The sequence below is a fragment of the Chiloscyllium plagiosum genome, chromosome 16 (genome assembly GCF_004010195.1).
Source record: "Chiloscyllium plagiosum isolate BGI_BamShark_2017 chromosome 16, ASM401019v2, whole genome shotgun sequence".
Taxonomy (NCBI): Eukaryota; Metazoa; Chordata; class Chondrichthyes; order Orectolobiformes; family Hemiscylliidae; genus Chiloscyllium; species Chiloscyllium plagiosum.
Window position 1 is genome coordinate 64877982 of NC_057725.1, and position 23427 is coordinate 64901408.

At 40.6% G+C, this 23427-nt stretch overlaps 1 protein-coding gene and 1 long non-coding RNA gene across 2 annotated transcripts in view; one reads left to right on the forward strand and one right to left on the reverse strand.

Annotated features, from left to right (window-relative positions):
- LOC122558113 (low choriolytic enzyme-like) overlaps positions 1-23427 on the forward strand; it is a 122809-nt gene that overhangs the window by 69809 nt on the left and 29573 nt on the right. Inside the window, exon 6 of the mRNA XM_043706431.1 lies at positions 4514-4638. Coding sequence (XP_043562366.1) covers positions 4514-4638 — 125 coding nt within the window. The remainder of the gene's footprint in view (positions 1-4513; positions 4639-23427) is intronic.
- LOC122557979 lies at positions 5485-22532 on the reverse strand. Its single transcript, XR_006313994.1, has 3 exons — positions 22438-22532; positions 8213-8321; positions 5485-6722 (listed from the first exon to the last, which is right to left on the reverse strand). It is a non-coding gene; the product is annotated as an uncharacterized LOC122557979 (long non-coding RNA).

Sequence of the window (23427 nt, forward strand, 5' to 3'; positions counted from 1 at the left end):
AAAAGCAAGGTAGAGGTAAAACCAGGAATTTGATGTCGGTAATGGGGAAAATGCTGGAATCCATTACAAAACACTTAACAGGAAAACACTTAGAAAACAGAGTAGGATCGGACAGAGTCAACTTGGATTCACAAAAGGGAAATCATGCTTGGTAATCTACTAGAATTCTTTAGGATGTAAACTAGTACAGTTGATGTGGTTTATTTGGACTTTCAGAAGATTTTTGACAAATTCCCATAAAAGAGATTAGGATGTAAGATTAAAGTGGATGGGATTAGGGATAGTGCTTTGAGATGGATAGGATATTAGTTGGCAGACAGGAAACAAAGAATAGAGGTAAATGGCCCTTTTTTTTCTTAATGGCAGGCAGTGACTAAAAGGATACATAGTAATTGGTCCTAAGATCCTAGCAATTCACAATGTATTAATAATTTAGATGAGGGAACTAAATGCAATATCTCCAAATTTGTAGATGATACAAAGTTGGGTGGGAGGCACAGCTGTGAGGAAGATACAGATTTGCCACAATGTGATTTGTTCAGAGTGAGTGGGCAAATCATCAGCAGTCCCTTGCAGATGAGGATGACACTCTTACACTCTCGGGGCAAGTCCATGGGTGGCTGTACAAACTGATGCGGCTACCATAAGCTTTGTTACACTTTAGCCAGGTGGTGGTCACAGGAAGAGGTGCATTGGGTAATGGGGTGGCAGAATGCTCTTTTTACCGTTTTGCCTGGTTTCCATGTTTTCCTGACGGCAAGTCTCGATGTGCTCGACACCTTCCTGAGTGCTCTTCCTTCACGGTGATGGTCTTGGGCCCATGATTCCCAGGTGTCTGTGGAATTTCTGCACTTCGCCAGTGAGGCTTTGAGGGTATTACTGAAATGCTTCCTTAGTCCACCTAAGGCTTGCCTGCCAATTTGAAGCTGGGAGTAGAGCAGCTTGGGGAGTCTTGTGTCGGCCATATGGATGACGTGCCCAAACCATCATAGCTGATCAAGGGTGGTCAGTGCCTCAATGCTGGGGATGTTGGCCTGGTTGAGGATGCTGGTGCACAAATGCAGTATAATCTGGATAAATGTGAGTTTATTCACTTTGGTTGCAAAAACAAGAAGGCACATTATTATCTGAATGGCTTCAGTTGAGAGATGGGAATGTTTAACAAGACCTAACGAGAATGTGTCTTTGTATATCAGTCGTTGAAGGTGAGCATGTAAGTGCAGCGGGTGATAAAGAAGACTAATGGTCTATTGGCCTTCAGAGTAAGAGGATTCAAGTACAGAAGCAGGAATATCTTGCTACAATAATATACAGCCTTGCTGAGGCAATACTGGAATATTGTGTGCAGTTTTGGTCTCCTTTTCTGAGGAAGAGTGTTCTTGTTATAGGAGAAAGTGAGGACTGCAGATGCTAGAGATCAGAGTGCGGTCCTGGATAATTCCTGATGAAGGGCTTATGCCTGAAACATCGATTCTCCTTTTCTTCAGATGCTGCCTGACTAGCTTTGCTTTTCCAGCACCCCACCCTTCCACTCTGTTCTTGCTATAGGAAGAGTACAGTAAAGGTTTACCAGTGAGAACCCTGGGATGGCATACTGATGTATGAAGAGTGATTGAATTGTTTAGAATGATGTTTGCTGGAGTTCAAATGAATCAAGGCGATCGCATAGAAACCTATAAAATCCCAACAGGACTGGATAGGGTAAATGCAAGAAAGTTTCTGATGGACAGTCCAGAATTTGAGATCACAATCGAAGAATATGGGATGAACCATTTAGGACTGAGATGAGAGATTTTTTTATCTAGAGAGTGATGAGCCTGTGGAATTCATTACCACAGAAAGCAGTTGAAGCTAAAATACTACATGATTTGAAGAAGGATTCGGATATAACATTGGGGCTAAAGGGATCAAAGGATACGTGGGAAAACTGGAACAAGCTATAGATGAACAGATATGGATGAGATCATAATGAATGATGGAGCGGGCTCAAAGAGCCAAATGGTCTACTCCTACTCTTATTTTCTATGTTTCCAGGCAATAAGAGCTGCTTGTTTTCAGTCTAGGAGATCACATTTCATCTGAATCAGTTCTGGTGATGACAATGCTCAAACCAAATCACCTTGACACAGATGTCTTGTAGTGCTGAGTTTATTTGATCTCACTTTCCCATTATTGAGACAAAAAACGGTAGGTATAGGCCAGGAAATTACAGGCTTGTCAGTCTGACCTCAGTGGTGGGAAAGTTCTGCCCCTCAGAATTCTTTCTGAGAATTTATCTGCACTTGGAGGGAGACAGATTAATCAGATCATTACATAGATTTGGTAAGAGATGGTCATGTGTAACAAACTTAATTGAATTCTTTTCAGGAGATAACCAAGAGTATTGATGGGGATAATACCTTTGTGATCGACATGATGTTAGCAAGGCTTTTGATAAGTTCCTCAGAGCAAAATAGTCATTATGAAAGTAAAACTATAGGAAATCTAAGGCAAAGTGGTACATAGGATCCAAAATTAATTGAGAGATGGGAAGCAGAAGGTGATGATTAAGGGGTGTTTCTACAATTGGAAGCCTGTTTTCAGTGAGGTTTTGCAGCGCTCATTGCTGAGGCCCTTCCTCTTTGTCATGTAGATTAATGATTTAGACTTAAGTGAAGGGGAATGATCAATATGTTGGCGGATGACATGACAGTCAGTTGGATGGTATCTGTTGACGATAGCTGTAAACTGCAAGAGGATATCAAGAGATTGGTCAGCTGGGCAGAGCAGTGCCAAATGGATTTCAATCTGGAAAAGTGGGAAGTAATGGACTCAGGAAAGATTAACAAGGCAAAAATTGCCCAATGAATGGTAGGACCCTGCAAATTACTGAAGATCAGAGGATCTTGGTGTTCATATCCACAGATCTCTGATCTCTAGCACATCCTGTTTTTGTTTCAGACTTCTGGCACCCGCAGTATTTGTATTTTAATTCAGTGGATAGGAAGGCACTATTTCATTAGTACAGGAATCATTAACCAGGGGCATAAGTTTTTAAGGTAAGAGATAGATAGAGGCTAAGAGGAGAATTGAGGAGATCTTTTTGCACCCAATGTTGATGGGAATCTGAAAAGTCACTGCTCGAAAGTGAGTTGAGTCAGAAACACTCATAAATTTTGAGATAGCAACACAAATGAATTTGTAACTATAGCTTCCAGGACTGGGTCAAGAGCTGGAAAATGAGTATATTGTAGTCCGATCATTGTTGATTGGCATGGACAAGTTGGGCTGAATATTCTCCTGTGCTGTTAACCACTATGAATTTATGAAATTAAGTTAAATATATTAAGATTGTCTAGGTAAGTATATGCTGCATTGATAATTCCTCTCTTTGGTTGGTCTGCTTTAGCGCTTAGACATTGATCATCTTTCTCTTTGACTTTTGGCTTTAGGGATGTTTTAGTGTGAAGTGATTGAATGAGCTACCTTTTATCTTAGCCCGCTTGGCACACCAACCTCATTCCTGAAGAAGGGCTTATGCCCAAAATGTTAATTGTCCTGCTCCTCGGATGCTGCCTGGCCTGCTGCACTTTTCCAGCACCACACTTTTCAATTCTGGTCTCCAGCATCTGCAGTCCTCACCTTTCTCCTGAGCTAATGATCTGTCCATCAGAAAGCAGACCCTTACTGGATTGTGTAATACCGTCTGCACTTAGATATTTGATTCAAAGAATAACAAGGTTCAGTGCATAAATACTGATAACTATAATTATTAAGTATTGCTGAGCCTTAGGTCATGAAACCTGTCCCTATTGCCAAAGTATCAAGAGTCTTTCATTTATACAATTGCGAGTTCTGGCAGTGCTTTTAATATTCTAGAAAAGGGTAAGAAACTATGGTGGCCAATAACACCACTAGGTGGAAGACTGAGTTTGAATATGCAAAATTGGATTGACTCTGGTAACAATTAGTGTGATACCATTCAAACAAAAGATTGTTAACATTTAAAAGTTTAGGTTGATCCAAGAGATTGCATAAAAACGTTTTCTCTGCTCCAGATACAGCCACATGGTCAAACTTTAAGAGTTGGTTTCACAGAGAAAACCATCTTCATTTTAGCTTCACACCCGACAGATCAATCCAAATTACCATCAATCTGGATGCTGTTAACGTATATACCTTGCACTAAATGGTGAAGTGAAAATTACTTCAGGGCAATGTAAAATGTGCAACAGATGTCATGTGTGCATTCTACCTTCTGTTTTACCAGATGTTTGTTTAAAAAAATGTTGCTAATTTTCTCTCATCAATGGCATGACATCATGATTATAACTACATGTGTGCAGATGAATCATGACCACCATTTCAATGGTAACACCTTTTCTGCATTAGGATCATTTTATTTCATTCAAAAATGTTCGGATTTATCAATGTTGTGTCGAGCGAATTTCATCCAGCTTGCCTATTCTAAACTCTATATATCCATTAAATATCATTGTTTATAAAATAATATGTATGTTATTCTTTATGACAGATATGCTTTTAGCAAGAATAAACAGCCTACAATGGTACCAATACCAAATCCAAACGTTGAAATTGGACAATCACGAGGACTTTCCACCAAAGATGTTATAAAGATAAACAAGTTGTATGAGTGTGGTAGGTGTAAAATATGTAAGACTAAAATATTAAAAGATAAAAGCAGAATTAGTCCATTTAGCAGTTGATGTGGAGTATGTGAACTTCCAAGGAGTATGCAATAAAATGCCACAGACTTGTGAGAAAAGCTACAGGTCATAGGATAAAAAGGACAGTAGCATTGTGGACAAAATTGGCTGGGTGATAGGTCAGAGAGTAATGGTTAATTGACATTTTTCAGGCTAGAAGAAGTTCTGTTTTGATAATGGGACATTTGCTTTTCTTGATAAATGTAAATTGTATGGATCTTGGTCTGCAGGAGGTAAGTGCAATTGTTTGCTAATGATACAAAATTACAAGAATTGTAAAGTGCAAGGGGGACACTTGTTTTAAAAAATTCTCAAGGTCAAGGACCAGGCTCGCAGGAAAGTAGTCTGACACAGAACAAACAGCCAAGAGGCGAGTCTGCTAGAATATAGTTTTATTCCCTGCAGTGTCCCCACAACCAGTCTCGTACTTACAACGGGTCTGGCTTATACTCACTCTACATGTTACCAAAACTGGGAGCCGTCAGTTCTCGTAGAGCGGTTGCCAACAACCCACGCTCGGCGGTTAAACGTAACCCCGGAGCAGACTCTACCGAACTGGAGACTTCTCCAGCTGATATACCCTTTTCCAGATATAAACATTCATGTGAACAGCAGAGCAAGGCTAAAAAACACATTCCATTCTGGTTACATACAGATAAGAAGATTCACACGGGAAGGTGTATAACAAGATTCACACGGGACTAAGCGACACCTTCCATTTTCGGTTAGATTCACACATGTATTGGGACACAATTTTAACCCTTTCACCACAACACTGAAAAGCTTTCAAGAGGCTTTGACATATTAGGGCAGTGAGCAAACAGACATGTGGGGTAGGCAGATATGTGATAGATGAAAGCCATTGTGAAGTAATGCACTTTGGTACAAAGAATATGGAGAGACAGGACAAAATGAAGGGTACGATTCTAAAAGATGTGAAGGAGCAGAAACGTGGATAGATCAGACTGGTTATGATGAATTTATGTAAGACATTGGTCATACCTCATCCGGGACATTGTGTACGGTTTTGGGTTCCATACTATAGAAGCGATGTGAATGAATTTGAGAGAGTGTAGAAGAGGTCTACAAAAATTGTTTCAGAGAAAAAACACTTCACAAATGAAGATGGATTGGAGAAATTGGAACTGTTTCCCTTGGAGAGGAGAGGACTAAGAGGAGATATGATCAAAGTTTTCAAAATTGATATAGCCTGGATAGAATGTTTAAAGAGAAACTATTCTCATAAATAGATTGAGAACCAGAGGACACAGTCATATAGTGATTATGGAAAAAGCAATGCAAGGTGAGAAAACCTTTTTGCAGTGCAAGCAGTTTGGGATGGAATGCACTGCCTACAAGTGTGGTGAAAGCATTTAAGAGGGCATCTAAGATGGATAATTTAAATAGGGACAGATATTTAGATATGGGGAGGATATTGGGAGTAAATCAAAGTGCACAGATAGCCAGTGCAGACACCAATGTGTCAAATGGCCTCTTTCTGCACCGTAACAATTTTGTGATTCATTAAAGCTCGCCCTCATCCTCAGTAAACAGCAGAAGTGATCTTCAACCCTGGTCTTGACAGCTAGAGGAAATGATGAAGCATTTGTGATAGTGGGAACATTCACGGATTACTTTGGAAGAGGACGTATTTCTGAACAACTCTTTGAACAGCAAAAACGACAATTAAATCGAGCCAATTGACTTCAAAGAGTCACTGAACTTGCAAAAGCATATATGGATCTGCTTTTCTCAGCCAAATGCATCAATGCAGTTTGTGCTGGATCCTCAATATTCTTAGCTACCTTCAATGAACAGCCATAGATAAACTACAGCTAAGAGGGCAATACTTATTCACAAGTAAAAAATATTTCTTCCAATTCTGCCAGGTTTTGTGTACAACTTGATCTCCAGTTTTGACTACTATCCAGTTTACATTATTGCGGTTGAAACAATAGTTGATGGAGGTCTCATTGTCAGGCAAGAACCTGATCAGACAGCAATTTAGACTGGAAACTGGGAAAAAAAAGTAAAATAATCTTATCAAGATCCATGTTGATTGCTAAAAAGAAACAAAAACTTAGGTCTATTTCAAGGTCTCCAGATAATTATCTTTTCATCCCTCCTAAAAATGTTACTAGGAAATTGAATGGCTTTGAGGCTACCAAGGATTCAGCTGGACTGGATCTATAATCTCACTTCCTATATATCAGTTTGAGATATCCTGCCTCTTTCTCTCATGATGATTTGCAAGGAACCATTTCCTAAAACATAGGCCTAGATCTTCAGTCTTTGGATAGTCAGCAAACAGATGTCTGATCTAAAAAATGCAAAGGAATTGCCCAGGAAGTTAGAACAGCTAACAGGCAACACTGCTTCTGGAAAATGTCTCTGACTCTGTGTTCAAGTCAGAGATTTAGAACAGTTCCAACTTACTTAACTGAATAGTTAGCGAGGAAGTCAGATGGAGATCTCACACCTAACGCTCTGGATATCTGGCCCCTGTGACTCCCTCTTTGGCCTGGTAAGTCAACTTTTTGTCTTGTGAACCCCCAGCTCCCAACCCAAACCTCTACTCCCCTGAACCCCAATTTCCCCTAATTCCTCCAAATTAACCCTCTTGAAGTACCTCTGACTAGCACCCAACTCTATCCTGACCCCTAACTATTGGGATGACTCCCTCAACTCTTCTTTGCCCTTTGATTGTGTCCTGACCTGACTTCCTTCCGACTTGTTTGATTCCTCCCTTTTCACCTCCAAATCCCCTGACACCCAACTTGCCAACTGCAACTTTTCTGGACCATCCTCCAACTCTCCATCCTGATTCCCTTGACACTCTCCAAAGTAAGTTCCATCCATGACCTAACCTGATTAGTCATTGCTGTATAATTTCTGAGTAAGGTCCCTTTAAGAAACTCAAGATATGAATGAGCCATGTTGCTGAATGTCCTCACATGACCAGGAACCATGACTATTCTCTATTGTGGATCCCTAAAGAAAAGTGTTACTCTGCTGTTTGTCTAAGCTTAGCTGTGAATAAACAAACTACACTTGTTAAATAAACAAAATCCTTGTTCCTCATTTTACCAATTTACCATTTTACCAATGGATGGAGCGTGGATAACTCACACAATGTCATGATATCAGAAGGGAGGGAAAGTGATGACACAACAGTAATATTGCTGAACTAGTAGTCCAGATATCCCAGCTAATGTCTGGGGACATGGATTAAAATCTCACCATGATAGATAGCGAAATCTGAATTCAATAAAACTGCAATTAAAAATTATTCTGACGGTAACCATGTAAGCGTTGTTAGGTGTTACAAAGGCCCATCTGGTTCACTAATATCCTTCTGGTGAAGGAGATCTAATTTCAGACCCACAATAATGTGGTTGACTCTTGACTGCCCTCTGAAATGTCCTGGATAGCCCATTATTTCATCAAATGCTGGCTTGACCAATAATTCTTCCATTCCATAAAAGAATTGAGAAATGTGAGGTTACCTTTTTAAACTAAAAGATAGTCAAAGGAGGTGATGATACAACTTGAAGACCACAGGGATAAACTGCAAGAAAGGCTCAAAAATCACTCCAGAAGTCAGAAGTTCCCACACTGTAGAAAGCAGAAGAAAATAAGTCAAGAAAACAGAAAAAAAATTCGGTTATTTTCACAAACTGAGATATGTTTGACATGGACAAAGCTGGACAAGCAGGAGAAAGTGAGGACCAAAAAATGCAAAACTGCATTCTTTTGTTATGACCCACTTGGGAAAGTGCGCTGATACTTGAGTAACACTACAACTGGGGTTATGAACACAGGTTAGCAGAAATCACTGACCAGGTTTCTGTACTTTACAAGAAACTAAAGGTAAAGTTGCATATTAATAGTGAATCATAGATCTGCTCTGAGTGTGACGACTGTTGATGGTTTAACCTGAGGGGAGAAGGAGTGTTCTTCACAGTAACCTCAGCTCACGTAGGAATTGAACCCATAGTGTTGACATTACAAACCAGCTGTCCTGCCAATTGAGCCAAGCAACCTCCTTCAAGGTTATGTTTCCATGGTCCCTGAGGATTTTAAGGCTGCTCTGTCATTAGAAAGAGAAGACTGGTGGCAAATTTAGCTTGAGGATCACCACTGTAATGTTCATGGTAACCTTCGTCAGTGCAGGAATTAAAACTGTACTGTTGGTGTCATCTGGGTCCAGAGTGTGGCGCTGGAAAAACACAGGTCCAGCAGCATCTGAGGAGCAGGAGAATGGATGTTTCAGGCATAAGCCCTTCATAAGAAATGTCGGTGTCATCTGCACCGTAAATTAGCTGCTCAATACCATCTGTTAGAAATAAATCAATATTTATCATCAATTCAGTTGAATTATCAATATGTAATTCTATTAGCTGATATTCTAACACCATTCTTTCCGCCCCCACCCCCCTTCCCCCTTTCATAAATCTTACAAACAAATACAGATAGAAAGATAAGAAAACAGACATTGATGTTATGGGTGGATGGAAAATGACAGGGGAAACGCATTCAATAACACTAATCCACAGGATACAATGAAGTGTCCCTTTTACTTTTTCTGAGACCTTCTGTTCTCCAATCTTCGTACTTCCAAGTATTTTTCAATTGATGGTTGCACTAATTGCAGAATCTTTTAGTCACTGGCTAGAGGATACAGTCTACAGCAACTTGTGGGAGACAATAACTAGCTTTCTTCCAGGATTTGGTTACTTCACAGACTAGTCAAAAAGCAGCCTGACATTGTTGTGCTTACAGAATCATACCTTACAGACAATATCCCAGACACTCCATCACCATTCCAGGATATGTCCAGTCCCAGCTGCAAGACCATTATTGGTACAATGGTGTATACATTTGGGAGGAAGTTTCCATGGAAGTCCTCAGCATTAACTCCTCTATTGACACTTCACTATATAGAGAATGAGTGTTTCTTGCAGTCTGGAGTCATCTGTCCCATACATCATCTGCCCAGAAACCAATCAGAGTTGTCATGCTGATAACTCCTGGCCTCCATAGCTGGCCTTGATTGCACAAACCATTCAGCAATCTGTTGCTGGGTGAAGCCTACTCTACGCATACCTCCTATGTCATTGTGTATTAGACATCCTCTTGCAAGTTAATCAATCTAACCTTGGGGATGGGGCAACTATTGGAATCAATTTTGAAAGAAACGAACAGTTGGACAGACAAGGGAGTGGATAATGATATGGCTAGGAGCTGTTAATGGAGACTGTTAGTCACTAACAATGGGTTGTGTGCAATAGCAAACTGTGATTACAAGGAGAAAGTGAGGTCTGCAGATGCTGGAGATCAGAGTCGAGAGTGTGTTGCTGGAAAAGCACAGCGGCTCAGGCAGCATCTGAGGGGCAGGAAAATCGACATTTCGGGCCAGAGCCCTTCATCAGGAATGAGACTGGGAGCCTGAGGGAGGATATTTAAATAGGAGGGGGGTGATTGCAAGCCTGGTATGTTGGTGTGGAGCTGTCCAACTGTTCTTTCTTTGGGCTCAATCCCTATCTATTGTCTACTCCTCACCCCCATCCCCCATCCTATCATCTGCATATAAACGGATATCTTCCTATCTACCATCAACTGAGGAAGGGTCACCTGACCCAAAACATTAACATTATCTTCACAGATGCTGCCAGACCTGCTGAGCTTTCAAGCAATTTCTGTTTTTGTTCCACCTAGTTTACTAATGTCCTCAGGGAAGGAAATCTGCCATCCTCACCAGATCTGGCCTACATGTGACTCCAGACCAATCACTACAAAGTCTCAAAGAAATCAAACATTGTCCAATATGTAAGAGCTGTCTCACAGACTAATCAAAAAGCAGCCTGACATTGTTGCGCTTACAGAATCATACTTTACAGACAATATCCCAGACACTACATCACCATTCCAGGATATGTCCAGTCCCAGCTGCAAGACCATTATTGGTACAATGGTGTATACATTTGGGAGGAAATTTCCCTGGAAGCCCTCAGCATTGACTCCTCTATCGCCACTCCCTAACCACCTGATGCCTGGAGGAAGAACGCCTCATCTTCTGCCTTGGGACCCTCCAATCCCCATGGCATCAATGTGGATTTCATTAGTTTCCTCATTTCCCCCCCCCCCACTTATCCCACATCCAAACTTCCAACTTGGTACCACTCTCGTGATCTGTCCATGTTCCTTCCCACCTATCCGCTCCACCCTCCTCTCCAACCTATCACTATTACCCCAACCTCCATCTAGCTATCAAACTCTCAGCTTCCTTTCCCCCCCCCTCCCATTTATCTCACCATCACCTCGGCTCACAGTTTCATTCCTGATGAAGGGCTTTTGCCCAAAATGTCGACTCTCCTCTTCGGATGCTGCATGACCTGCTGTGCTTTTCCAGCATCACACTCTTGCCTATTTAAGGAATAAACCCTAGGTATCTAAGGCAAAACTAGAAATTGCTAGAAAAGCTCAACATCTATGGAGAGTTAATGTCTCGGGTCCAGTGACCCTTCCTCAAAATTGCAATTCTTTCTGTTTTTATTTAGCATCTAATGCAGTTTGGATCCAAATTTGGTTTTGAGGCAAGAAGCAGAAGCTAATGGTTGAAGATTGTTTTTGTGACTGGGAGCCTGTGTCCAGTGGCATAGCAAAGAATTAGGTGCTGGATCCCTTGCAGTTTCTTATATGCATGAATCATCTAGACATGAATGTAGGAATAATGATCAGTAAATCCATTGGATCTAATCAAAGGCATCTTAGCCTGTTAAAGAAAGTAGCTACAAAGATAATGGATCTTTTGATTCTGGAAAACCCTAGAGGATTGGGAACCGCCATTTAACGTTTCAAAAGGGAAGGAGGCAAAAAAAAAGGCCAGTTACTTTAGACTCTATTAGAAGGGATGTAATAACAGAGCATTTTAGAAATACATAATTTGATGTAACCGAGTGAGAATGGCTTCATGCATAGAAAATTATACCCAATAAGTTTACAGAATGGTTTAAGGAGGTAACAGTGGCACAGTGGTTTGCATTTCTGACCACCCCACCCACCCCCACCCAAGGGACCCAGGTTCCATTCCAGCTTTGGGTGACTGAATTAATGGATTTTTCATGTTCTCTTCATGTCTTTGTGTGTTTCTGCCAGGTGCTCTGGTTTCTTCATACAGTCCCAAAATGTGTTTGGTGAATTAGACATGGTAATTGTAGGGTGACGGGGTGTAAGATGGGGCAGAGCTCTTTAGAAAGTTGGTGGGCTAAACCTTCCTGCACTGAAGGGATTCTATAATTCTAACAAGCAAGAGAGATAAAGGGGAAGTAGTGAATGGAATATATTTGGATTTCTATAAGGTGTTTAATAAGGTACCTCATTTTAGTCTCTTAAGACTAGAGCCCATGGTGTTGGAGATATTGTATTAGCATGGATAAAGGATTGGCTAACTAATAATTGACTGGAGTTGGGAAAGGGGGACATTTGTAGCATGGCAACCTATAACTAGTGGTGTGCCACAATGATCAGTGCTGGGTGCACAATTAGTCATAACATGTATTAATGACTTGAATGAGGAAAATGAATGATTATAGCCAAGTTTGTGGATGAATCAAAAATAGGTGGGAAGGCAAGTAGTAAGGATACACAGTTTGCAGAGGATAGAAAAAGGTTCAGTGAGCAAGCAAAAATCTTAGTAAGTGGAAAATAATTTGGGGAGATATGAGATTGTAACCTTTGTCAGGAGGATTAGAGTAGTTAATTATTATGTTAATAGAGAAAAAAATTGTAGAAAGCTATGGAGCAGCTGGATTTGGCGGTCCTTGTCCATGAATCACAAAAGGTCAATGGAAATAGGGAAAGCAAATGGCATGTTGACCTTTTTTATTTGATAGGAAATTAAGTATAAAAGTCAGGAGGTCTTTATAAAACTATACAAAGCACTCAACAGACCATAGTTTGAATACTGTGAACAATTTGGGGGCACCTTATCTAAGGAAAAATATACTGACTTTGGAGCTTTTGCCTGAAACGTCGATTTTCCTGCTCCTCGGATGCTGCCTGACCTGTGCTTTTCCAGCACCACTCTAATCTAGACCCTGACACTGGAGACAGTCCAGAGAATTTTCATAGGCTGACACCAAGTATGGAGGGACTGTCTTTTGAGGAAATATTGAGTAGGTTAGATTTGAAATATAGAAGAACGAGAGGCAACCTTATTGAAGCATACAGAATTTGTCGGGGTCTTGATGAGGTAGATGGGAAAGCTTGTTTTCCTTTTTGGGAGAGTTTAGGATTAGAGACTATAGCCTCAGAATAAAGAGTCATCTATTTACTCTCGGGTGAAGAAGAATTTCTTCTCTCCGAGAGTAGTGAATCTCTTCTTTACCACCAAAGCCTTTTGAAGCTGCTTTACTAAGTATATTTAAGGCTGAGATAGACAGAGTTTTAATCAGTAAGGGAACCAAGGTTTAAGGGAAAAAGCCAGGAAAATGGAGTTGAGGATTATCAGATCAGCCATGATCTTAAATAATTATGAGCAGACTCAGTGGGCTAAATGGCCTACTTCTGATCTGATGTCTTATAGTCTAAGTTGGCAGATAACTTGAAAATTGATGGGATGGTACATAGCGAGAAGGAAATCCTTTACCTACACGACAGGCTGGTCAGATGTGTTGAATGGAATTAAATCCTGAAAAGTGTGGGGTGATACATTTTGGGAGAACTAACAGAAGGCAAAGGAGTACATGTTGAGTGGAGGACTTTAAGACAAACAAAGACCTGTGTGCATGTCCATAGATCCTTGAGGACAGCACAGCAGTTAGATAAAGTACTTAAGAAGGCATATGGGATAATTAACCTATATTAGTCAGTGGAAGGGAGGTTAGTATGGAGCAATATATATATGTAAGTAAGATCACAGCTGAAGTACTCTGTGCAGTTCTAGTCACCAGCATGTTACCTGGGCTGGAGCAATTCAGCTGTACAGAGACCGAATAGACTGGTGTTCATTTACTTAGAGTAAAGAAAGCTGATAAGGGTACCTGACTGAGCTGTGCAAACCTATGACAGAGATAGATCAGTCAGGTAAGGAGAAGCCTTTCCCCTTAGCAGAGGAATCAGTAACCAGTGGGCAAAGTTTTAACGTAAGGAGCTTTAGATGGGATTTGAGAAAAACATTCTCACCCAGAGTGTGGTTGATATCTGGAATTCACTGCCTAAAAGGATGTGAGAGGCAAGACATGACAAGCACCTCATCTCTGGAATCAATCAAGTAAGCTGCCTCTGAACTGCCTCTGACACAACTACATCCTTTCTCAAGTAAATGGGACCAAAATTGTATGCAATACTCCAAGTGTGGTCTCACTAATGCCTTGTACAGTTGCAGCAACACTTCCCTAGTGTTATGCTCTATTCCTTTAACAGTAAATGCCAAAATTCTATTTGTCTTCCTCATTACCTGCTGTACCAGCATGCTACATTTCTGATTCATGCATAACATGAGGTTGAATAAGAGTTAACAAAGGCAAACTTTGAACACCCATAATCTGCACTTTATTTGACAAATATAATCAAGATAGAGTCCACCTAGCTGCTAGTGACACAGTGGGTCACAAATTCTATCTCCTTCATGGGGGATTCTAATCCTTCACTTCCAAAGACCGATCTTTGGGATCCCCTCAAAGCCTTTCCAACTGAGACTGCCTCATTGTAGTTTCAGTGTTTGGGTGGTTAAACCTCTTGAATGTGAGGTCATTTACTTTGGCAGGAAGAATAAAAAAGGGCATTTTTAAACATGCAGAGGTGTTCTAGTGCATGACTCACATGGTTAGTGTGCAGGTACACAAAGTGATTAAGAAGGCAAATGGACTGCTATCCTTTATTACAGATGGAATTGAACATAAAAGTAAGGGATGTTATGCTTCTTAAGCAGAAAAATTTCACTTATGTGACACTGACCATGGGTGAATAAGTTAGGTTAATTAATTATTTTCCATGGTTATAGTCACTCGAATATTTTAGGAGATAGTAGCACTTTGAATTTTGTTGGGTATCCATTTTTAATTATTCCTTTCTATTAACCAGCCAATTTTCTATGCATGCCAACATATTGCCATTTAAACAATGAGCATTTACTTTCCATAATGATCTTTGAGGTATATTATTTAACACCTTTTGGAAATCCAAGTACAGGACATCCACTAGTTTCCAGAATATGTTCCTTCCTCAAAGAACTCCCAACAGATTGGTTAAACATTATTTCCTTTTTGCAAAATGATCTTGACACTGCCTGATTGCCTTGAACTTATCTAGTGCCCTGCCATAACATTTTTATGACAGTTTCTAACATTTGTCCTGTGACAGATATTAGCAGAGGAGATGACGGCCAATAGTATCATTGCTGGACTGTTAATCCAGAAACTCAGCTAATGTTTTGGGGACCTGGGTTCAAATCCCACCACTGCAGATAGTGGAATTGAATTCAGATAAAAATTAAATCTGCAATTAGGAGTCTAATGATGACCATGAAAGCATTGTCAATTGTCATTTTCTGATTGTCGGAAAAACCCATCTGATTCATTAATGCCCTTTAGGGAAGGAAACTGCCAACCTTTGCCTGTTCTCGCCCAAATGTGACTCTATATCCACAGTTATGTGACTGACTCTTAATTGCCCTACAATTAAGGCTGGGCAATGAATGCTGGCCTAGCTAGCGATGTTCTCATCCTGTAATGAATTTTTAAAGATTGATCTAAATATCCAAAGCAGGATTGGAAGCCCTGTTTCCAACCCAGTTGGATTAAAACTTAACTTTAAATGGCTTCTGCACTGGAAATTCTGGATGGAGCCTCCTGTTATGAACCTGTCCTGGAATTGACAAATCCAGCACCAAACAAAATTGGTGTGGAAATCATGCCTCATTTTGCAGCAGTCATTGTGCCCTGTTCTGTGATTTAAATGTCCAGTGGCACAACTGGACGCTGACAGTTGCTGTGAAAGGATAAGTATATAATGTATTTGTGCTGTTCTGGTAGATGTTTGCTAAACTATTAGAGTGCACCGTCAGTGGGTACCAATTATGTCTGGTGCCAGGTAGACAAGGTGCTAGGTATGTAGGTTGCCAGGTAAATACAATGCCAAATAAGCAGGATGCCAGTTAAGTAGGATGCCAGGTTGCTAGAGTGCCTAATCAGTGATGACATGCTTAGGGTAGTCAGGCCAGAGGGTTTGGGACTATGCCTTGTCCAGAGTTCAAGGTGTTGAGATTTGAGTTGGAGAATTGTTATCCAGGAAGTGTCAGGCTATCAGCTGTGTTGTGTGTGTCAGGTTTGGGCGTCAGGCCAACAGCCAGGTCTGGAGGTTGTCAGGTCAGTGGTGGAGGTTACATGGTCTGAGGTGTAAGGTCCGCAGGTTTATATCAGTGTTTGGTGGGTTGTTAGCTCCAGGGGATTGTGGAATCATGTCTAGGGATTCAGGCCAGAACCTGAGATAGGTCTCACAGCTTATGCCAGTGGCTGGGTGTTGGGTATCGGATCTGGTCGGGAAGGCCAGTGGTCAGGGGTATTAAGGTTTATTAGATTAAGGGAGCTAAGTGAATCTGGCATTTAGTTTGTTTTTTTTTAGATTTTCAATCCTCTAACATTTCCTACAATGGAACCCTCCAAATTCTTCACTTTTTTTGTACTAAATAAGATGCAGAGCAATTGTCCATTATAATCTTCCATTTCCTGGGTAATTCTCATGAAATCAGCTGTGTATAGAATTCTCAATGGCCCTAAATGCATAATTCCATTACACATTGGAAAATTGCTCTCTGGCCATTTGAATATTTGGGTATTAAGTTAACTGTCCAAAAACAGAAATTGCTGGAATAAACTTGGCAGGTCCTGATGAAGGACTTTTGCCCGAAACGTGGATTTTCCTTACTTTGGATGCTGCCTGACCTGCTGTACTTTTCCAGCGCCACTCTAATCTTGACTGAGAGTAGTGTGGATCTTGTAAATGCTCCTGAATTTCAGGCTTACTTCAAGATTTACTTCTAGGTTTCTTAGTTATTACATTTCAATAACATAAGATTTTTGCTGTGATTTATTTTTGATTCTTTTATAGTCAAATTGCAAACAAAAAGGTAATTTTGTTCAGAGTTGTGTTAACAGAATTTTTGGAAAGGCCAATACAAATCCTATTTCTAGTTTTCTTACAGTTATTATATTTCAGTAATATAAGATTTTTATTTTGATTCATTTTTGGTTCTTTTATAGTCAAAAAATAAAAATAACTATGTATGATTTTTCTCAAATTCAGCTTTATTAGAGAGGCATCCACATGGATGGCTTTTTTCTTTCTATAGAATTATACATGTAGAAGTGAGTTTTTTTACAATCCCAGAGATAAGTTATTTTTAGTAAAGAGTTCTATTGTGGAACTTTTGGAGAGGCCTACATGTGGATGACTCTGGAATGAGTTTTTTTTATTAGAAGATTGAAAGTTATCTGCTGAATCATTTGAGGAGGAGTTTTTTAAAAATTTGATTCATCAGCTAAGTGGTTGATTTTATTGAAGATTTATATATTTCATTTTTAAAAATTTCTTACTTTTTGCACACTTAATATTACTTTGGGTAAAGAAAAGTTTATATGTAAGATTCTGTTGTAAGCTGCTTTTTAGGCTTAATGTCATTGAGGGTATATGAGAGAGAGAGTTAAATGGCTTGTAGATTTAGAAAAGCGATTACACAGAAGAATCAGTCGGATGACTATCAGGAAAGGTAAGAACATAGTTCAAAAGTCTTCTTTGGCTATTCCTCTCTCAAACTGATACTTAGTTTTGGGCACTGTTAAAAGGATGGTCTCTCAGCAGAAATAGAAGAGACAGTCAGATCTTGGGTACTAAGAATGAATCTTATGTTTGACAAAATTTTAAAAAGTAATTGTAATAGGGACTCTCTTGTCAAAGCCAGAAACAGGAGATTTTGTGGCTGTGAGCGTGAATCTAAGACCGTGTGTTGCTTTTCTGGTGCCAGGATTAAGGATGTCTCAAAATGTTTCAAGCATATCGTTAAAGAGGAGAGGAGAAACTAGAAGCTATTGTTCCTCCGGGTGCTCCGGTTTCCTCCCACAGTCCAAAAATGTGCAGGTTAGGTGAATTGGCCATGCTAAATTGCCTGTGGTGTTAGGTGAAGGGGTTAATTTGGGGAATGGGTCTGAGTGGGTTGCGATTTGGGGGTCGGTGTGGACTTGTTGGGCCGAAGGGCCTGTTTCCACACTAAGTAATCTAATCTAATCTAATCTAATAAACATTGGTAGGAACGACATAGTTAGGGAAAAGATTAAGGCTTTACAGTGTGAATATACGAGATTAGATAGAAGATTAAAAGACCAGAACCTCAAAAGTAGTCATCTCTGGTTTACTCCCAGTACCAAGCTGTAATGGCGGAAAGAATAAAAGAGATAAACCAATGGCTGAACAGATGGTGTAATATTCAGGATTCGATTTCTTGGCTCATTGGGATCTCTTCTGGGACAGAAAAAAACTTGTTTGAAAAGGATGGGTTTTACCTGAAGTGGAAAGGGACCATTATCCTGGTGGGAAGAGTTGCTAATTCTATTCAGAGAAACTGTAAACTATTAGAGAGGGGAATGGAGGACTCCAGAGTAAATACAAAGATAGATGAGCATGTTTTTGAATCTGAAAAGAACAAGTTAATTAGTCATGACAGACAAGAGCCAGTCAGAGAACCATATATTCTGAGTGAAGAAGGTTATTTAAGATTACAAAGAGATCTTGATCAATGCGCTGAAAATTGGCAGAGAGAGTTTACTTTGGATAAGTGTGAAATATTGCACTTTAGTAAAGCAAACAAGGACAGGACTTACACAATTGAAATTTATGCCTTGCTTAGTGTTGTAAAATAGAGACACTGAGGGGTTTCTTAATTCTTTGAAATTTGCATCATATTTGGATAGGGTAGTTAAGAAGTTAACATGCTTGCCTTCATTGTTCAGACCTTTGAGTATAGGAATTGGGATGTTATGTTATGGTGGTTTAGGAATTGATGAGGCCTCTTCTGGAGTACTGAGTCCAGCTCTGGTCATCCTATTTTAGGAAGTTAAAAATCACTCAACACCAGGTTATAGTCCAACAGGTTTAATTGGAAGCACACTAGCTTTCGGAGCGACGCTCCTTCATCAGGTGATAGTGGAAGGCACAATCGTAACACAATTTATAGCAAAAATTTACAGTGTGATGTAACTGAAATATTACATTGAAAATTGATTGTCTGTTAAGCCTTTCATCTGTTAGAATGCAGTGATAGTTTCACTTCTTTCACGTGTAAGTCACAAAACCTTTTTTTCAAAGTTGCATTCTCGGGTTAGCTGTTAACAATGGTGATAGCGAGACAATATGTTAAAGGTGTTAGCCCCCTGCGTTCTCTGTCTATGCCATGATGTTTAGATTGATTCTAATCTAAAAAGTGAGATGAGAGTTTTACATAAATTCATGCAGTTTTTGAGCAAAGTGCAATGTAACTCTGCAAGTACAAATTCACCCCACAAAATATATGTGTACATGTGGATCTTTGTCTGTCTGTCTGTGTGTATCTGGGGTGGGGGTTGTGAGTGTGAGAATGTGTGTAGTGAGTGCAGTGTCTTAAGTCTGTGAGGGGGTGCATGTGAGAGTGTGGGAGTGTGTGTGTGTCTATAAGGGTGTGTGTGGGTGTCTGTGTGTGTGTGTGTAGGAATATCTGTGTGTAGGTGTAGTGCAATGATGATCACCTGTAATGTGACATGAACCCAAGGTCCTGGTTGAAGCCCTCCCTATGGGTACAGAACTTAGCTCTAAGCCTCTGCTCGGCCACTTTTCTCTGCTGCCTGTCCCGAAGTCCACCTTGGAGGATGGTCACCCGAAGGTCCGAGGCTGAATGTCCTGGACCACTGAAGTGTTCCCCAACTGGGAGGGAACCCTCCTGTCTGTTGATTGTTGTGCGGTGTCCATTCATCCGTTGTCGTAGCCCTTGCTCGGTTTCCCCAATGTACCATGCCTCCAGGTATCCTTGCCTGCAACGTATAAGATAGACAACGTTGGCTGAGTCACATGAGTACCTGCCATGTACAAGGTGGGAGGTGTTCCCACGCGTAATAGTGGTATCTATGTCCACACTCTGACACGTCTTGCAGCGTCCACTGTGACAGGGTTGTATGGAGTTGTCCTGGGAGCCGGGCAGTTTGCTATGAACAATGATCTGTTTGAGGTTGGCGGTTATTTAAAGGCAAGTAGTGGAGGTGTGGGGAAGGTCTTGGTGAAGTGCTCACCTCATTGATAATGTGTTGCAGGTCACGAAGAACATGGCGTAATTTTTCAGCTCCTGGGAAGTACAGAACAACGAAGGGTACCCTGTCAGTTGCAGCATATGTCTGTCTCCTGAGGAGGTCATTGTGGTTCCTTGCTGTGGCACGTCGGAACTGGCGGTTGATGAGTTGAGCATCGTACCCAGTTCTTGAGGGCATCCTTGAGTACTTCCAGGTGATCGTCACGTTCCTCCTCATCTGAGCAGATCCGGTGTATGCGTAGGGCTTGTCCATTGGGAATGGCTGTTTTAATATGTTTTGGGTGGAAGCTGGAGAAGTGTAGCATTGTGAGGTTGTCTGTGGGTTTGTGGTAGAGTGTGGTAGTACTCAAGGATGCCCTCAAGAACTGGGGGGGTACGATGCTCAACTCATCAACTGCCAGTTCCGACGTGCCACAGGAAGGAACCATAATGACCTCCTCAGGAGACAGGCATATGCTGCAACTGACAGGGTACCCTTCGTTGTTCAGTACTTCCCAGGAGCTGAAAAATTACGCCATGTTCTTCGTGACCTGCAACACATTATCAATGAGGATGAGCACCTCACCAAGACCTTCCCCACACCTCCACTACTTGTCTTTAAACAACCGCCAACCTCAAACAGATCATTGTTCGTAGCAAACTGCCCGGCTCTCAGGACAACTCCATACAACCCTGTCACGATGAACGCTGCAAGACGTGTCAGAGTGTGGATATAGATACCACTATTACGCGTGGGAACACCTCCCACCTTGTACATGGCAGGTGCTCATGTGACTCAGCCAACGTTGTCTATCTTATACGTTGCAGGCAAGGATGCTTGGAGGCATGGTACATTGGGGAAACCGAGCAAAAGCTACGACAACGGGCACTGCACAACAATCAACAGACAGGAGAGTTCCCACCCAGTTCGGGAACACTTCAGTGGTCCAGGACGTTCAGCCTTGGACTTTCGGGTGACCATCCTCCAAGGTGGACTTCGGGACAGGCAGCAGAGAAAAGTGGCCGAGCAGAGGCTGAGAGCTAAGTTTGGTACCCATAGGGAGGACCTTAACCAGGACCTTGGGTTCATGTCACATTACAGGTGATCACCATTGCACCACACACATACGGACTCACACAGACGCGCACACAGACACCCACACACACACTTATAGACACACACAGTCCCACATGCACCCCCTCACAGACGTAAGACACTCTGCACTCACTACACACACACTTTCTCACACNCTTTTTAGATTAGAATCAATCTAAACATCAGGTCATAATCAGAGAACATGGGGCTAACACCTTCAACATTTTGTCTAGCTATCACCATTGTTAACAGCTAACCCGAGAATGCAACTTTGAAAAAAAGGTTTTGTGACTTACACGTGAAAGAAGTGAAACTATCACTGCATTCTAACAGATGAAAGGCTTAACAGACAATCAATTTTCAATGTAATATTTCAGTTACATCACACTGTAAATTTTTGCTATAAATTGTGTTACGATTGAGCCTTCCACTATCACCTGATGAAGGAGCGTCGCTCCGAAAGCTAGTGTGCTTCCAATTAAACCTGTTGGACTGTAACCTGGTGTTGTGATTTTTAACTTTGTACACCTCAGTCCAACACTGGCACTTCCAAATCATGACTATTTTAGGAAGGATGCGATCAAGCTGGAGAGGGTTCAGAAAAGATTTACCGATATTTTGCTGGGAATAGGCTGGGGTGTATTTTACTGGAGCATAGGAGGTTGACGGTTGACCTTAGAGGTTTTTAAAATCATGAGAGGTATAGATAAAGTGAATGGAAGATGTCTTTTCCCTAGGGTGGGGGAACTTAAAGACACCCTGGCTTATTTTAAGGTGAGAGGATAAAGATTTTAAAAAGACATGGGGGGAATTTTTTTTTACACAGAGAATCATTCATGTGTAGAATAAACTTCCTGACGAATTGGTGGATTCAGGCACCGTTTCAATGGTTAAAAGACATTTAGATAAATAATCGATTAAGAAATGTTTGGAGGAATTTGAGTCAAGAGCAACTGGTGGGTCTGGTTTAGTTTGGGATTATGGTCGACACAGACTGTTTGGACGAGTGTCTATTTCCGTGCTATATGACTCTATGATTCCAACTGTCCTGTAGTTTCTTGCCATCTGCATCCCTCCCTTTTTGAATAAAGAAGTTGCTTTTACAATCTAATGGGGCATTCATTGATTCAGGAGACTTTTGGAAAATTAAACCAATTCATCAACTATTTTAACTTGCCACTTGTTTTCATACTTGAGGATAAAATCTATCAGGACACAGAGACTTGTCAGCAGCTCTAAAAACCAAGTCAGTACCATTTCTCTGCTAATTGTAATGTTCCTGTCTCCTTTCCATTTCTCGATTTATAGTTATATTTGGGACTTACCTTGTATCTTCTATAATGAAGATTGATGCAAATTATCTGTTGAATTCATGTTGCACTTCTTTATTTTCATGAACAGTTCTGCAGATTCACTTTCTATAAGACTAATGCAAACATTGTTAATATTTTTCTTTTTAAAATGTTAATAGAAATTCTTATCGCCTCTTTATATTTCTGACTAGCTTTTTAAGTTTTTACCCCTTTATTTTTTATTTATATATATATATATATATATATATATATATATAAAAATTCTTTCCAATCTACTGATCTACCACTTGTCTTTTCATAATATCGTGTTTTCTTGTTTCAGTCATAAAGTCATACAGCATGGAAACAGAGCCTTCTGTCCATCTAGTTCACGCCGACCATGTTCCCAAATCAATCTAGTCCCACTTGTCTGTACTTGGCCCATATCCCTCCAAATCTTTCCTATTCATTGATTTATTCAAATGTTTTTTAAATGTTGTAACTGTACCTGCATCCACCACTTCCTCTGGCAGTTCATTTCACACACGAACCACCCTTGACGTAAACAAATTGCCCCTCATGTCCTTTTTAAATCTTTCTCCTCTCACCTTAAAAATATGCCCCCTAGTTTTGAAGTCTCTCCCACCCTAGGGAAAAGACCCTTGCTATTCACCTTATCTATGACCTTTATGATTTAAAAAGCTCTATAACGTCACTCCTCAACCTCTTACAGTCTAGTGAAAAAAGTCCAAGCTTATCTGTATAAGTCAAACTTTATATTACCCAGTAAAAACCTGGTAAATCTTATCTGAACCCTCTCCATTTTAATATTATCCTTCCTATAGCAGGGCAACCAGAATTGTTCATGGTACTCCAGAAGAAGCATCATTGGTGTTTTGCACAACCTCAATATAGCGTCCCAACTCCTATACTGAAAGGTCTGAGAAAGTCAAGCATGCTAAACACATTCTTATATACCTTGTCTGTTTTTTCAAAGAATTTCAAAGAACTATGTATCTGAAC